The 18,052-nt window shown below is 31.5% G+C and overlaps 1 protein-coding gene and 1 pseudogene across 1 annotated transcript; both read right to left on the bottom strand.

The window, feature by feature from the left end:
• Window positions 1-5,099: 5,099 nt before the first annotated feature.
• On the bottom strand, window positions 5,100-5,186 carry LOC145091066 (U6 spliceosomal RNA; annotated as a pseudogene).
• An 860-nt stretch (window positions 5,187-6,046) lies between these two features.
• LOC145088784 (protein PSK SIMULATOR 1) lies at window positions 6,047-8,117 on the bottom strand. The gene has a single exon (XM_079027185.1). It carries the CDS (start codon window positions 7,743-7,745, stop codon window positions 6,318-6,320), a length of 1,428 nt encoding a protein of 475 aa, XP_078883311.1. The 5' UTR covers window positions 7,746-8,117; the 3' UTR covers window positions 6,047-6,317.
• Window positions 8,118-18,052: the final 9,935 nt, after the last annotated feature.

Raw genomic sequence — 18,052 nt, 5'->3', positions numbered from 1 at the left:
GGTCATGAAATGACAACCAGCTGTCTCATGTTTTAGTGTTGAGGTCGATAATACGAAACATATCCTTCAATATGATGATACATAAGTAGGTAATACATATTTCTTGGAGATAATACTTTGTCATGGTCATTAAATGAGAACCTGTTGTCGCATATGTTAGTGTTGAGGCCGGGTATATAAGCTTTTCTAAATTCATAGCTGAGATATATTATTTGTCTAATAATATAGTTCAATATTAGAGGACAAAACGCATTAAGATAGATAAACACTTTCTACGAGACAAAGTCAATGCATACCCTTGACTCATCAGTAGGGATGAAAGTGGGTCCAACCCGACCCGGATGGACCTGGACCCGAAAATCCTGGAAACCATTTAATGGGATTTTTTAGGACCTGAAACCAGACCAATATATAGGAACCGATTCTGATTAGGTTATGGAAAAAGTACGGGTAAAATGAGTATAGAATCGGAAAACCCGGAAATGTCAAAGTGGGTATGGTGGAACCAGGTAAAGTGGATCTACAACTGGAAAACTCGTAAACCTGTGAAAACTGGAATTTTTTTGGTAATTACTTAGTGGGTTGAACTTTAAAAATTTCCAGATTTGATATCTCGACTTCAGGGGACTGTAAGTCATTGAATATAAAACCAAAATTGACAAAATTATAGTTTAAAATCATGTACAAATCCTAAACTACATGCTGGAGAAAAAACCTTATATGAATCCAACTTCAAAGGAATGAGATATCCATGTTTTAAAATTTTCACAATATAGAGAATACAAAAACAAATAACTAAAATGTTGAAAATTTCCAACTTTGATATCTGGACTTCGGGAGATTATAAATCATTGAATATTAAACCAAAAATGACAAAATTATTTTCTAAAATTATGTATAACTCTAAACTACACATTAAAAAATTGAATTCCAATCCAACTTCAAACAAATTAGATATACATTTTTGAAACTTTCAAAAAAAACCTTAAAAATTGAAAATTTCAACTTTGATATAACTTTGGGGGACGGTAAATTAATGAATATAAAACCGAAAATGACAATTTTTTGTCTAAAGTCATTTACAACCTCTAAACTACAAAATGAAAAAATTGTATGTCAATCCGACTTCGAATGAATTAAATTTAACATTTTCATAGAAATTGGCTCCAGCCCTAAGGCCGCTTCCGGTTATTAAACCCGGTTTACCCGGACACGACAGACCCAAACCCGGATTACCCGAAACACAGATAAATTCATTTTTTAAACCTGGAACCCGTGCCAATTCTATATATTATGGTTCTAATGATTCCGGCTATGGTCCAATTTTCCGATTTTAAATCTCATCCCTACTCATCAATGTAATTTATCTCTCTAATAATACAATTTAGTATCAGAGGATAAAACACATTAAGATAGACCGGGCCGGTCCTGAAGATTTAAATATCCTCAAATGCCCAGGATCAGGCAAAAAAAATGGTCATTATCGTTATTTTATATATATATATATATATATATATATATATATATATATATATATATATATATATATATATATATCATGGTTGCAGAAATCGGAATTAATCGTTTGGCGTTCTCCAACCGTCGATGATTAGGGCATTGATCGGAAATTTAGGATTAATCGGGTTTGGCGGGATTAATCGGTCAACAAAAGTCAAAAAAATCAAAAAAAAAATCAAAAAAGTCAAAAAAATGTCAAAAAAATTTTAATTTTTTTCTTAAAAATTCAAAAAACCAACTTTCTTTTTTTACTCCAAAATTTTCAAATTTTCAAAATTTCAAATATTATACCAAAATGTTCATATTTTTGTATTTACAAATTACAAATTTTCTTATTTTCTAATATTGAAGTACTTGTTTTTCTTAAGATATATTAATATTTAATTAATTTTAATATTTTATTAATAATTTATGGTCCCCGATTAATCATCGATTAATCCCCGCAAAGACCGATTAATCCCTTAACACCACTCGAACGCCGAGTTACCGTCAAACGATATTTAGAACCTTGATATATATATATATATACATATATATATATATATATATATATATATATATATATATATATATATGTCTAATAAATAAATAAGTTTAATCTTGTTCTGCCATGTGTCAAGCTATTAAATCAATATGACGCCATACGTGTCATTGTTTTTGTTCTCCAATTTGAATTTCATTTTACAACTCATACTCATAAATTATAAGTCAAAAAATATGTCAATATTACCTACCGCATCTATACCCTGATTAAGGGATATTTATCAAATTTTGTTACATTTACTATATTTACATTTTCAAGAAATTCAAGAAATATTAATATAGTAGATTTTGATATTTTTCAACGTCATGAAAAATAAATTATAATATATGTTTATTTTAACAACTTAATTTTCTAAATTTTTTTATTTATATACTAATTTTAATTTTGTAACCGTAATTCCTATGGGTTATAAACTAATATATATATATATATATATATATATATATATATATATATATATATATATATATATATAATAAAAGTTGGGTCATGTGCAGCTGCCCATTTTGCCCCCTCCCCCCTGAAGATAGATAAACACTTTCTTCGAGACAAAGTCGTGCATGTCATATTTAAGTTCTACGTGTACCCTCGACTCATCAATATGCCGACATCTTCACAAAAAGGTCTACCATCTACTATATTCACATATTTTCGGTCCAACTTGAGCATGATTCTATAGAGGCATTGCTAATGTCATAGCCGAGACATGATGCTCCACAAGCAAACATCATTGCAAATTTCTTGGAGATAATCTTTTGCCATGGTTTCTTAAATGTTCATTACATGACAGCCCGCTATCATATTTTAGTCTGGATGCCAAGTATAGAGGCGGTGCTAACGATGCCAGTGTGGTTTATCTACTGTGACAAGGGATAATGACTTAGGAGGGTAATAAAGTTTCCCGTTTGTCCATATTAGGTCCTTAACGTATTTTTTGTGTATATTACAACATTAAGGTTGTTATAACCGTTTAGAAATAATCCCCTTTACCGGTTTCTTCATGTTAAAAATACTATTTGTAAACGGTTAGAATAACCTTAATGGTGTAATACGCACAAAAAATACGTAGGAACCTAAAATGGACAAACAGGAAACGTTATTACCCTCCTAAGATTTTTAGTATTTATTTTTATATGTGTATTTCATATTAAGTTGTTGAAATTAAAAAGAATAAAAAGTAGAAAGGTTTGTATTGGATTTTGTAACCACATCATCCAGTTAACCTCTAGCAAAACAAAACATCTAGCAAGGAGCTAGAGAGAAGAACAAATTAAGGCCAAATTGGATTTTGTAACCACATCACGGATAGATGAAAACACAGGAAGGTCCAAATGAAGTCAATGCCCAACCCGACTCCAAACCTGATCAGCAACCGAAAACTACAGCAACAAATGCTTCACACTTTCTTGAGAATTATGACACACAGGACACAATAAGGAATCTATCACCACCCCTCTATACATGGAATTAGAAGGAATACAACCATTCTCATGGAGATGATTAATGGGTCCTACAATCTTTTTCCAAACACCCCCTTCCAGTTCCTATTCTTGAATCGTCCTAAAAACCACCACCTTCCCCGTGACAAAATTCGACAATTTTAACCCAAAGAGCCCTCTTGTCATTAAGAAACCGCCACTTCCATTTATAAAGAAGGCCGGGGTTAAAAGCATCCAAACTACTAACCCCAAGACCTAGAAGTTTCTTATTTAAAAAGTAAAAAATACTATAGGGGTTTATAGTTTCATACGAAGATAATGACTTAGGAGGGTAATAACGTTTCCCGTTTTTCCATATTAGGTCTCAAACGTATTTTTGTGTGTATTACATCATTAAGGTTGTTATAACTGTTTAAAAATAATCATTTTTATCGGTTTCTTCCTGTTAAAATGACTATTTGTAAACAGTTATAATAACCTTAATGGTGTAATACACACAAAAAACACGTTAAGGACCTAAAATGGACAAGCAGGAAACATTATTACCCTCCTAAGTCATTATCGCACCGTTACAATGTGTGTGGGTTTGGCTATTCTATTCTCCACTAAAGCCTTCACAATCCTATTATGAGAAAATAGCGATAAATACCCCCCTCCCCCTATGGGATAAAAGTAACTTAGCCGACTTGCAATTATACATTTAATTTCCAGCAACATATGTCTTAATTCAACGCACGATAACCAAATATAGGGATAATGACTTGGGAGGGTAATTAGGTTTTCAGTTTGTTCGTATTAGGTCACTAAGGTTTTTTTTGTGCGTATTAGACCATTATGGTTGTTATTACCGTTTAGAAATAGTCCTTTTTACTGGTTAAAAACGGTAAAAATGACTATCTCTAAACGGTAATAACAACCCTATTGGTCTAATACGCACAAAAAAACCTTAGTGACCTAATACGGACAAACTGGAAACCTAATTACCCTAACTCATTAACCCTAATTATTTAGAAAACATGCTTGCTAATCAATGTGATTGACTTGTTTGACTGAAAATAGTTGCTTCCATTTAACTTATCTCACAACCCTTCCAGAACTTCTAAGTCCAAAAACTCATCTGATTGATGATCTTCATTACATAAATATGCAACATTTTATCAATAACTTCTTTTTTGTCATTTAAATGTTTACATGAACACATCCATATATACAAAAAAAAAATCTCACTTTGATACCTCCCATCAATGTCTACATTTGATAGCAAATGGAAATGTAAAACCAACAGGGACTTGCGAAGAATGCATATTATCAATTATTTTATAAACAACAAAACCACAATATGAACTAAGAAACTGAAGTTGCAAAATGAATCAAAAATCAACACATAAACAAACACATACAGACTATATATAACATATAAACGGAAGTTTATAAAGCATGAAACTTAATGACAGGAAAAGTAAAAAACTTGAAGGAGACTTTATAGAAAGAAAGATCACCCTTACTTGCCACAAATGGTTGAAGACATCAACAAGAAGATCAATCTGACCATGGAATCCACAAGTTGTGTGATCATGAATTCAGTAGACGAAGGGTTTAATTTTTTTGACCATTTCTCTATTTGTGCGTGTCATCCTTGCGTAGGGGCATATCCTTCCAATTTTATCGGATGTCCCCAAAGAGACGACTATAGATGAAAAGCTCCACGATATAGAGGAGTAGCAGGTTATATGGGATGACGCGAGTTCTAAACGAACTAGTTTACTGTTGATGGTCATATATTCTCAATGTATTTAAAATTAGGGTTAATGACTTAGAAGGGTAATTAGGTTTTCAGTTTGTCCGTATTAGGTCACTAAGGTTTTTTTTTGTGCGTATTAGACTAATATGGTTGTTATTATCGTTTACAAATAGTCTTTTTTACTGGTTAAAACCGGTAAAAAGACTATTTCTAAACGGTAATAACCATAATGGTCTAATACGCACAAAAAAAACCTTAGTGACCTAATACAGACAAACTGAAAACCTAATTACCCTCCCAAGTCATTATCCGCCAAATATATGATCCAAATTAAAAGTCAGTTATCTCAAAAAATATTATTAACGCTCTATAACCGTAATATACACTAGTTTAATTCTAGATTTTTTTTCTATGGAATATTTATAGTGATTTCAAAGATTAGTAAAATAATATTTGATTTTTTTAGATAATAGGCATGTAGGTATCATTAAGGCCTAGTGTGTAAACGAATCTAAGCTATGTATTTTATGTAAAAAGATTCATGATTTCTTTATTTCAAAAACTCCAATTGTTATTTCAATCTTTGTTCCAATAATAATTTCAACCTTTGACTAATCATATCAATTAAATTCTTCATCACAAACTCAAAGTGGTATCACGAATGACCAATCTTTTATAACTTAACAATAATGAATAAACACATACATATAATCCAATTAAAAGCCTGCAAAATTTCATAATTTTATATGAATATTTTTGTTGATCTATGCACCAATAGAATCCGAGGTCATATGATCATTGCTATAACAAACAAAAACGCATGAAATATTTTATTAAAATTAACTCAATAAAAAGTTTACAAACATTTGGTATTCTAATATACAGATCTGGTTAGGGAGCAAAAAAACAAATCTTTCAAGATCTGAATTAAGCTCGTCTCAATTAATTTACATACCAATCCAATATCGTCAACATTCAACACGACTACCCCCATGCTCATCTACCCACCCAAAAAGAATTAAATTAAAAAGAAAAAAAAAAACAAAAAACAAAATTTGGAATCAAATTGAAAGTATTACTGCAAATTCTTGAAATTACTGCAATTTAACAAGGCTTTAGCATTCATCTCTCTCTCGAATCTCCAAATGTAATTCAAACCAACTAACAGCTCAGTTATGGCCGCTTCCGTTTTCTCTTGATCTGCATAAAAAAGCGTTTGTAAAAGAAGAACACCAGTTTTTGGCATTCGATTCTGATGTTCAAAGCTTCTTTCACTTTGCCATTTCATCATATTATGCGCTAATGGCGACAACCACCCCAAGATCTTCCCCAATGCTTCCCTCCATTCGCCTGCTAGAACGGGATCAGTGGCTGTAAACCCAATCCCTTTCAATCGTCTCCTTAATGAAGATCGTATGCTATTAGGCAACATCGAGTAAACATCATCCCTAGCATCGACTCCAATCAATTGAGGAGATCGTATCATCTTCTCTGTCACGATGATTAAATTCGCGTAATGTAAAGCAAGAGCAGCAGATCCTAATGTTGTTGATGATGGTTTTAAGATTTTCGAATTTGTTTCGAAAAATCCGTGTGAGATATGGTTGTTCTCTTGATGTTTTGAGCTTTTGATCAAGGGACCGGAAACGAAGTTGAATGAGTTTGAGGTTTGATCGGAGGGGTAGACGGTGGCGGAGGCGGAGAGGCTGCGGGGGAGAGAAGAAGGGTAGCCATGGTTGATGTTGAAAACGAGTTTGATTCTTGACAGAATCGTGAAGATTGATTTCGAAAGTAATGAAGTTATCGTGTCGAAGCTTCTGTTCCATAACGATTTCTCTTTTAGATGTCTGATTTCTTGCTTCTGCCATTGGAGCTTTTGTTGAAGATCGAGAATCTTCTGTTGCTTCATCGTGTTGGTGAAGGAAACATCCTTTTTGTAATTATTATTACAACACTGTAAGGATTTCTTCAAACTGTTCTCGATAACAGTTAACTCATCGATTTCCCGGTGAAGTGCAGTGGTGGCTGTAACATATCTCTCTATCTTCTTAATCTTGGCCTCCATTTCTTTCCAGCTCATGATCCATCCATGGGGATCACGACCTGTATTCGCGAAACCATCAAACACACTCTCGAAGCTCCGTAAGCTCGAATCTTCACATCGTTTGCTCAGTCTCGAGACTGATTTCGCGACTACTCTCAGATTCTCGACCATCTCCGCACACGCTAACCCGAGAAGAAACACATCGTCGGGTGAGACAATTTTTCGAACACCTTCAAGGCACACCGATTCATTACGAAGACGGGTCATACTCTTATCGGAGAGCATCTGCCACATGTAATTGAGCTTCGGCATGATTCCTGCGATCTCAAAAGCCAAGACTCCGACCCTTGATTTCTTGATCACCGGCTTCCCGTTTGGTGGGAGAGAGTGACCATGGACGGAATCGAAGCTATGTGAGATCGATTTCTTGACCTTGATTAGCCATGTTTCAAGACCCATATCTTGGTTTCGATTTCGTTGGATGGAAGAACAAACAAACAAACAAACAAGCGTGTCTGGATCAAAGATTTGAGCAGTATATAGTGGGGTTTGGTTTTGGTTCTGGTTCTGGTTCGTTGAAGTAATTAATGCAATGGCAGGTTGAATGTTTGAAGGTTTGGTTTGCGTGATCGAATTTAATTCGAGAGAGAAGAGAAAAGGAATTGCAGAGAATATGAAAGATTAAAGATTGAAGGTTTATGGGCTCATGAGAAGTGTGAGGAGATTCATTATATCGCCTGCTTTCAAACCACTGTGTGTCTGTGTGTGTGTGAGAGAGAGACGAAAGGGCACATGCAGTGAGAGTGTCAATTGAAATCTTTTTCAAGTCAAAAGAATCATTTCTGTTTTTCTAAATCAATTATTTAAAAAGTATTATCTATATTCATCGACTCCCTCGTGTTTCTTGGTTGTCATTTTTAGAACTGCATTTATTAAGATCATAAATACTGTAATATTTATGTTGTATTAATTGACAGTGATTTCATTTCTATTGATGAGATTTATTGTAATTTTTAATGTCATTACTGTTTTTAGCAAATAATATATGACAATATTTTTATTGCAGATTATGGCAACGATATCGTGTATTCAATAATTTTCTTTTGTTTTCATGTTAATATCACGAGACATTATTCGTATAGAGACCTAATTTAACATAAGAATGAACAAACGATGTCTTATCTATCAAACGGTTCTAGTTTCATAATGTTGCCAGTAAGATTTAAAATTGCAATGGTTATATAAATTATGATGATGATTTTTCTATATACAAATTACTATTGCAAAATTAGTAGATATCAAAATAAAAGATATAAAAAGTGCATTTGTTTTTGATATAAAGCAAGGATCTCAATAAAATCCGTGCATATAATAAGACTACATGAGAACCTTCGTTTTTCTTTATTTATCTTTTTTTAGCACTCCAAGTCTTTAAAAGGACGTGTCGGCTACCATATAACAACCACATTTATATAAACAAAAATATATTGATATTCCTTTTGTGACCATGAAAAGATATGATAGACGGAGGTAATAGAATAAACGAGTTAAATAACATGTTAAATGTATGATTTTTACTTTTTTAGTATATGTGAGATGAGCCATGAGGTTGAATTCATCCACACTCCCGTTTCATTTTATTTATTTTATAGTAGTTTAATATCTAAAATACCATTAATACTATTTAATAGTAGAGATATTCATCTAACCACATATGAATATATAAAAATATCATTAACACTATGGATATTCATCCTGAAGTAATAACCATTATGAATATGTGATAAGTATGATAAGGAAGTATTACATGTTAACCTTTATTATTTGTGATTCATGGAATGCCCATTTTTTCCGATAAAATCTAACATTTGCAAACATTTTTACATATATTATGGAACACATCTATCTGTCTATTTATATCTACATATATTTATAAAAGAGACATTTTAACTACCATCATATTCATTTGAAACATTTAATTTCTTTATAATAATTAATATAAATTGGTTAATAATGTTAAATTAATGCAAAAATTAATTCTAATCATAAATTAACTAAACTACAATATTAAAATATCATATTCCTCCGTTCCAAAATTATTGTCCACAGACAAAAAACACACAAATTAAGAAAACATTAATTACCATTAACTTTATACAATAAAATGTCGATTTTGTTCTTACTTTGCATTTAATGGAACATTAAATGCTTAGTTGGTTAAATAATAATTCGGAAGTATTTTTGTAAAAATATTACTTTTTAGAAGTTGACGATTATTTTGGGACAAACCAAAAAGGGTAGATGAACTATAATTTTAGGACAGAGAGAGTATTTTACTTCTATTTATAAAATTATGACTTTAACTTTTTAACATATTATAGTTAACTTATTAGTTTAAATATGTTGTTGTATATGAGCAATTATTATTCTAAAGTCACAACTTTTGTATAATTTATGATTTTATGCAAAATAGTTAAATTATTATTTTTAATATATTGTCAAACAGTTAATTTAAATCAAAAATTAAGATAAACTTGAAAAAAATCGAGAGACTTTTTTATAAATAGCTAAAAGTTATAAATTATAGTGTTAAATCTAATTTGTAATCCTAAATTAACAAAAAAGCTATGAAACTATTTTTTTATATCATCAACAATTTTCAAATAAGTAGCTTAAAAATAACTTACAATAAGAATAGTTAAAAATAATATTATATAATAAATTAAAATGTTATCTTTAAAACAAAAACAATGTTTATTATTTTAAATAGCATCAAATAAATTTTCAAAAAATTAAAATTTTGAAATCAAATTAAAATAATTATCAGTTTTCAAATACGTTATTTTAAATAACATACAACAACAATAGTTAAAAATAACATTAGATGCAAAAATTATATTATTAGCTTTAAAAACAAAAACAATGTTTGATGTTATGAATAATTACAATGATAGAAATTATATTCTTAAGCAAATAAACTTTTTAAAGTTAATTAATCATAACAACAACTATAAATATCATTAAATCATATATTATATTTAATTATGTTCATAAGTAAACCACATGTAGAGGCCATTGAAACAACTGGAATTATAGAACTTTAAAAGATGTTTGTATTATCATATAAATCAAAACAAACAATGTTTATACCAATTTATTATAAGATTTATTATATAAGAGCTAATAACAACTTCATTGATATATTTATAAAACATATATTTGTAAAGATTTTAAATATATATTGTTGTATTCTACACAACGCGTGGGTATTCGTCTAGTATACTTATAAATGAGACATTTTTTCTTGCACCATATGCATTTGAACCCATCAAAACTTTTCATTTTCCACATAATTAATAACAATCATTCTAAAATTTTATAATTTATACATACTTAATGGTATTTTATGAAACAAATTGATTAAATCATGTTCGTTTTTTTAACTTATATATATTTAATGATATTTCACAGTCATTACACTCTCAAGGTTTCTTCATAACATCTTTTTACCTATATGTATGCATAATTTCATTTCCTTACAGAGGATACCAATGGATATATTGGCGCTAAAATTTTTGGATTCTTTTGTAATAAGGTTTGTTATTGATTTAATATATGTAGTCTTTTTATTCTTATTATTAATCTTTTTCTCACTTTTGATGAAGTTTTTGTATTTTATTTGTGTGTTTTCATTGGTTATTTCTCACATCTCCAATGAAACCAAAATCTAGAATGGTAATATATTTCAACCATATATCCCTCTACATACAAAAAAAATTACTTTCAAATAATAATTAGGATTCTAATTATTATTTCTTCCAATTGAATAGAATGACAAGATTGCTCCCTCTCATAACATATTTTATTAAGCTCGTGGGCTTAATATTCTTTTTCACATGAATAAATATGTTATATGTTTAAAATGTGATGATTGTTTATTTAATTACTTTTAATTAAAAAAGTTTTAGGACTATATTAATTAATTAATTAAAATACATGACTTGAGTGGTTTAATATTTTTACTCAAATAAGTATTTACATAAGCTTCACTCTATATAGTATATATGATATATGATATATTCACATGATTCGATGTACGCTATTCACATGATTCGATGTACGCGAGTGCAAAGCTTGACCAACTTAGTGGCTGTCAAAATATAATAACCAAGATGATATTAAACAAGTTGATAAGATTACGTGAGTAAGAGAAGACGAATGTAACAAATTGAATTTAGTGTGCTATTTGAGTAACGAGACCGAATTGGTTCAAACTGGAACCGAATAACCAAAAAGTTGATTAACGGAATTAATATGGTTCGGTTAAGTGACAAACATCAAACCGATAACCTGGAATCCAACTTACTTGCATGACTATCATGCCTAGATGGCATGAAGTATATTCGGTTGTGTGATATTCTATAGGTAAATTGATTTTATTACTGACATTTGTCTGTATGTAAACGTGTAATTAAGTATTTTTTTTTTCAAAGTAAACTGTTTTTATATATAGATTGTAAAATTTTATTTATGTAGGTGAATGGAAGAAATTATTTATTGATGTATTTGATGAGAAAAAAATAATAGATCAAACTACTATTGTTAGAGAACAACACCATGTTTGGATGTATATCATTAATATAATATAATTCTAAGATAACTATATAAATTGATTAATTATCATAGTAAATAATACAATACATCAAAAGTTAATGAATACTATCTAAGAATAAACGATCTTGAGATGAGTTAGTTAAAATATGTATCTATCTTATTCTATATTTAAAGTAATTACAATGTAAAAAAAAATATTATTTCAAAGTCAATGATACCGACAGAACTATTTTTAATAACATATATTAATTGTAGTATAATATATTGCGCAACGCGCTAATATTCGTCCAGTTACACATATTTCATACATTTTCAAACCGAAACATATTTGTCAAAAAAAAAAAATTGGACATAAGGCATCTTCAAGATTTGAATAATGTACGGTTTCAAACACCTTCAATATGATAAGATGTTTTCGAAAATATACCATATTTGTAATTTTGAACACGTTATATATATTTTGAATTTCATATAAACATACGATAAATTTTGAACATGTTATTACGAAATATGTTGATTTGGTTTAAATTAGGGATGGCAAACATTCGTGCAACAGAGAGATATATGAATTTATGTTAATAAATATATTGGAATGAGTAATGTAATCGAGATAATTGACAATAGTGACTTGAGACAACTTGTGGGTGTTGCTACTTGTTTGATTCCTATAGTGACACATTCAGGGGAAGATGTAGGATTTCGTAGTAAGGGAGGCACGAGAAATTTAAATAGTGACATGATATTAGAAAGAACAAAAAATCAAAATTTTTTCACTGCAAATATTAGACAGTGTTGGTGCCACTACGAGCACCATAACAAAACCACCCTGGACACACTTTTGTTGTTAATGATGTTTAAAATCATATATATATATATATATATATATATATATATATACACACACACTAGGTGTGAAACCCGTGTATTACACGGGTTTATTAAAAAAACGTTTTGATAACCACAAAGACCATGTTCATAAAAAAAAAAAAAAGTAATCATTAAGTTTGTGACCTTTTGGTAAACCGCATAAACTACTTATGTAATTTAGTCCTAATTAATCTATACTAATAAAATTAATTAATCTGAATTCAGAAATGGAATGTATTATCTACCTTAATATACATCTACATTATTAATATATTAATAGAAAGAGGAATTCAAAAATATAAAGTTATTATGTATATTAATTAATAGAGTAAATTACTGAAATCGTCCCTATGGTTTGGTAAAAATTGCATGTTTGGTCCCTAACGTTTTTTTTTGCACTCGGATCGTCCCTGTAGTTTGATTTTGTTGTGTTTTTCGTCTCTATGGTTTGGTCAAAATTGCACGTTTGGTCCCAAACATTTTGTACGTAAGAGACAAAAAACACAACAAAATCAAACCACAGGGACGATTCGAGTGCAAAAAAAAATTAGGGACCAAACGTGCAATTTTGACCAAACCATAGGGACGATTTCCGTAATTTACTCATTAATATATTTATAAAATTAATTAATATGAGGTGACATTTAATAGGTGAGATTTGGATAAAAAAAAGAAAAAAAAACTATAAAAATGACAAGTGGATATTAAATAATTCAAAAAAATTTAGAAAATGACAAGTGTCAAAATGAAGTAGAAGATGACATGTGGCAAAACCATTCTTATTTATTAGGGTGTGTGTGTGTATATATATATATATATATATATATATATATATATACATATATATATACACACACACACACACATACACACAAAATAGATCGGTTACTGAGATAGGGTTTAGCGGTAATCGCTCATTGGATGATCGTTCCAGTGGAAATGGATTCACTGTCGAAAGCAAATCATTGATGTAACACTGTAAATTTTCAAACAAATTTTTCATTTTAAAATCATATAATTCTCATAACACATTTCACAAAAATCTCATTTATTTAATTTATAGAACGCAACTCTATAATTGTTTGATTAATAATTCAGGATACTCAAAACATAACTCTTTCTCTGGTGTGTACAATCAAGTCGGTGCCTTCCTGCGATCCTGAGGAAAAACCTAAAACACATATCACATAACACGGTCAGCACGAAGTTTAGTGAGTTCCCCAAAATACCATACATGTCTCAATAGCCTCTCATGGCTATACTCAGATAAGACCCTCCGGTCAATGTATCTCAGTGGGACCCTCTGGTCCTAACTCAATAAGCTCATAATAATAATACTCAGCATAAATCACAAATACATAATCCAGAATATCACAATACACAAGTAAGCACATAAGACATCTTGATCACACAAAGATACCACTCATGGGAAGTATAGTGAGAAGACTCACCTCGGATGATAAACAATCCCTAAAAACGTTGTTGATGCGCACCGACCTTTATCTCTGAGTTAAACCCACAATTAACCCAATTAGGAACTAAGTCCAAACTCTTACTCATTAGGTCTAAAGGTAGTCCACTAACTAGCCCATCAATAACCTAAAACCCATTGGGCCCACCAAGGCCCAATAATAAATGGGCTCCCCCAAGGCCCAACTCTCAAATCTAAATGGAAAGCCCAACTCAAGGGCCCAAATGAGACTTAGCCCAAAAGTCCACAGTGAGGTTATGCGGGGCGTACCCCCCTTGGTATGCTTAGCGTACTCACGAATCCAGATTGGCCATCGGGGACACTTGGTCAGTACGCGGGGCGTACTGGGATTATGCTCAGCGTATGTCCCAGCTTCACTCTTCCTACTCATTTGGTCTTAATCAGTTAAGACCTTGGATCATATCGTTGATATGGACTCTCTAATAGCTCTTACTCCATAAAGTCAGTGACTTTAAGCCTTTGCATGGCTGATAAGGTCACAAACACACAAAACTCTCGCTCTCTTATCTCAAAATGCTCATATCTCATGCATGGCTTGATTCCAACGTCCAAGTCTTGATTTTTATGACATTACACCACTGAATACACTCAAAGGGGTTGATCATACTCTCTGGAGCTCAATATCTCATAAGGTCTCCAACTTTTGGGATAAAAACCCTAAAGTACTCTACTCTGATGCACAAATCAAAAGAGTAAGAGAGTTTGAAGCTTTATACCTCTATATGAAGCTCCCAACACAAATATGCTCGGATCCAAGGGCCTGGACTCTGACTCCTTCTTCTCCAAAGATTCTTCTTCACTCCAAGAACACACAAAAATCACTCGAAGGCCCTTAAATGCACTCACACGCTCTATAAACGAAGTTTTAGGGTTTAAAAGGGTTTGTTGACTAAGGATGTGGCCAGGAATGAGGCCACCTCATTTAGGGTTTTCATTATGTGTCTAGTACGCCCAACGTACCCTCTGGTACGCCCAACATACTAGGTGGCTCCGCTTAAAAGTCACGCACATGAGTACGCTAAGCGTACACACACGTACGCACAGCATACTCAGCTGCCACATTTCTCTAATAAGGGACATATCCTGCCAAAACTTCAAACTTCCATAGCTTCCTCGATATAACTCCGTTTCCAATAAACCTCATATCCACGAAAAGGTGACGAGATGCCCTATGCTTCTAGCAACTCGTTACAACCCCAAGGCTTCCTCATGCCCAGGTTGCAGCCCACGAACCCTAATCATTGACGATCTGAAACATGATGTTACAATTGATTTATTGGAAGATACATGTATAAGAAGGTAGTGTCAATGCATTCTCGTTTACCTTGTGGTCATGTGAGCATGGCTTTTATTTTCTTAGGTAAAACATATTGTCACTCTTGGATTGCACATTAGTTCTTCGCGAAGCATTATAAGACTGCACACCATGATGTGGTGCATCCTTTACCACCTAATCTCATGTGGAAGAGTTCGATAAGGTAATAATTTTAAGACCACCATTGAAGGAAAAACAAGATGTTGGTCGCCCTAACCCCCCTCCCCCTCATGCGCTCGCGCGCGCGAGCGTTCGAAGGAGAGGGTCTAATATTTAAAAGATGCAGTATATGCCAACAATTGGGTCACACCCACCTCAATTGTTTAAATTGTGTACTAATCGAACCATCAAATTCGGGAGTCTCAAATAACACGACAAAAGGGACAAAAAGTGGACGAGCCGAGATATACCACGAATAATCGGATTCGAAAAATGGGGTGGAGCCGAGATATGCCAAAAAAAACAATTAATTTCTAACAAGATGCAACCCACCTATTGGAAAGAGTCAAGTATCCCATCCATGCTCTTCTTAATCACCAGATCCCTTAGAGTTTTGACCGTGAACACCCCATTGCCATCATATTTCCCTCTCCACCTGTCTCGTCCGACCGAAAACATGAAAACATTCAAGCTATTGACCAAGACCGACAACTGTTCAGATTTACAACCTCTTTTTGGTTGTCTCATCCGCTCCATACTATATTGAACCACCAAATTATCCCTTATTTTGACTCTATCGTGTTATGAAACAAACCAATAGCACACAAGGAAACCGAAAAATAACATTGATAATTATATGTCGATTAATTGCGATAAATAAATCCAATTATTATTAAAATTACCAAGTTTCGTCCAGAAATCAAATTAATCATTCTCGATCAGATCTGATTATAAGAAAAGAGTAGAAGCCTACTGTCCTATAGTTGGGCGAAATTAAAAACAATATTATAATGTAAAACCGATCTGTTGACGGCTGATCTTGATCAAGGAATAGCTTCAGGGATTGAACTCTTGTCCTTAAAGGTTTTTACTTCGCTTTTATTGGTTGTAAGCAACATAGTAAAACCCCAGGATTTAATATAGAATTATCGAGTTTCCAACAACAATGGAAAACGATAAATGCAAAGTGAATACTGAAAAACTGAGAAGAAATTGCAGAGAGAAGGAGGGAGCTTTTAACTTTCGTCACTATGAACCTATAAATAGTATTTATCAGTAATTCCATGTCGTTATACTTATTGATCACTTATGTGAGAGGTGTCTAGAATGGTCATGTTGGCTTGGTTGTTGGATTTTAGAAAAGATATTATGCCAAAATGATCCTGACTCCCAACCGTCCTGTTTGGTTGATCCTTACTTGATAGATCTTTATGTAAACATTGGGATTAGTGAGGATCTTGGTTATTCTTAGTCTCCAGGAACATTAGATTAAAACTCTGTAGTAATTATACATAGGTCACGTCAAGGAATATCTGAGGTGTTAGACGAAGCTTTGCCCAGATCACCAGTTACCCATTTTATCAAGTGAGAGCATAGTTACTTTCATCTTACACGTAGATATAAGGTATTTAAGATAATCTACTCTAATAAATGAAGGTTTTTTGCCACTTGTCACACTCTCATTCAATTTGCCAAACGTCATTTTGTGGTTATTTTGAATTAATTTTTTTTCCACATGTCATTTTATTAGTTTTTCTATTTTATCAAATTTCACATGATATTTTAATGTAATAATTGCAATAAATGTAATAATAAATAGATATTAATTTCATTAATCAACTTACCTTCTAATTTCTAAATTTCTAAAATTAAAGCTCATTAGTTTCTTTTGTTTATTTAATTAAATTATTTGTTTAAATTTAAAAGATAAAAAACATTTCTATTATAATAATTCATTATTTTTTTTTATTGTTTTATAAATTCAAAATTCTCAAATATTTTGATATTTATATTTAACTTTTTTTTAATTCACCAATGTAATACATGGGTCTCACAACTAGTTACATATTATATGTGCCTATTATATGTTCCTGATATCTATGCTAGATGAACAATTTATACATGTTTTACACAATCTTAAATTGTATATGTATTTTATTACATATAAATATGTTGGGTAAAGATGGGTAGAAATAAGATGACATAGATGATGAGAGATGAAAGGTGATATAGATGATGAGAGATGAAAGATGATATAGATTATTAGAGGCCTTGACTTTAAAGATAATCTAATTGTCTAACGGAGTATAGGTAATGACCATAAACTATTCTAGACAGTCCAATGGAACGCTAGCATGCTCGCAACCTATAGGTGTTTTTGAACTTAGTGTTCACCATATGTACTCCTTCCCCCCATGGCTGATTAATGATATATATATATATATATATATATATATATATATATATATATATATATATATATATATATATATATATATATATATATATATGGACTCCCGAAGCATTATTGTCTATCCT

This window comes from Lactuca serriola, chromosome 2 (assembly GCF_051521515.1).
Source record: "Lactuca serriola cultivar US96UC23 chromosome 2, Lser_US96UC23_V15, whole genome shotgun sequence".
NCBI lineage: Eukaryota > Viridiplantae > Streptophyta > Magnoliopsida > Asterales > Asteraceae > Lactuca > Lactuca serriola.
The sequence above is the reverse complement of the archived record's forward strand: the minus strand, read 5'-3'. Positions and strand labels throughout refer to the sequence as shown.

What these genes read in the sequence shown, in the direction of transcription:
- LOC145088784 (XM_079027185.1), bottom strand. Translation starts at nt 7,745, where the DNA reads ATGGGTCTTGAAACATGGCTAATCAAGGTCAAGAAATCGATCTCACAT.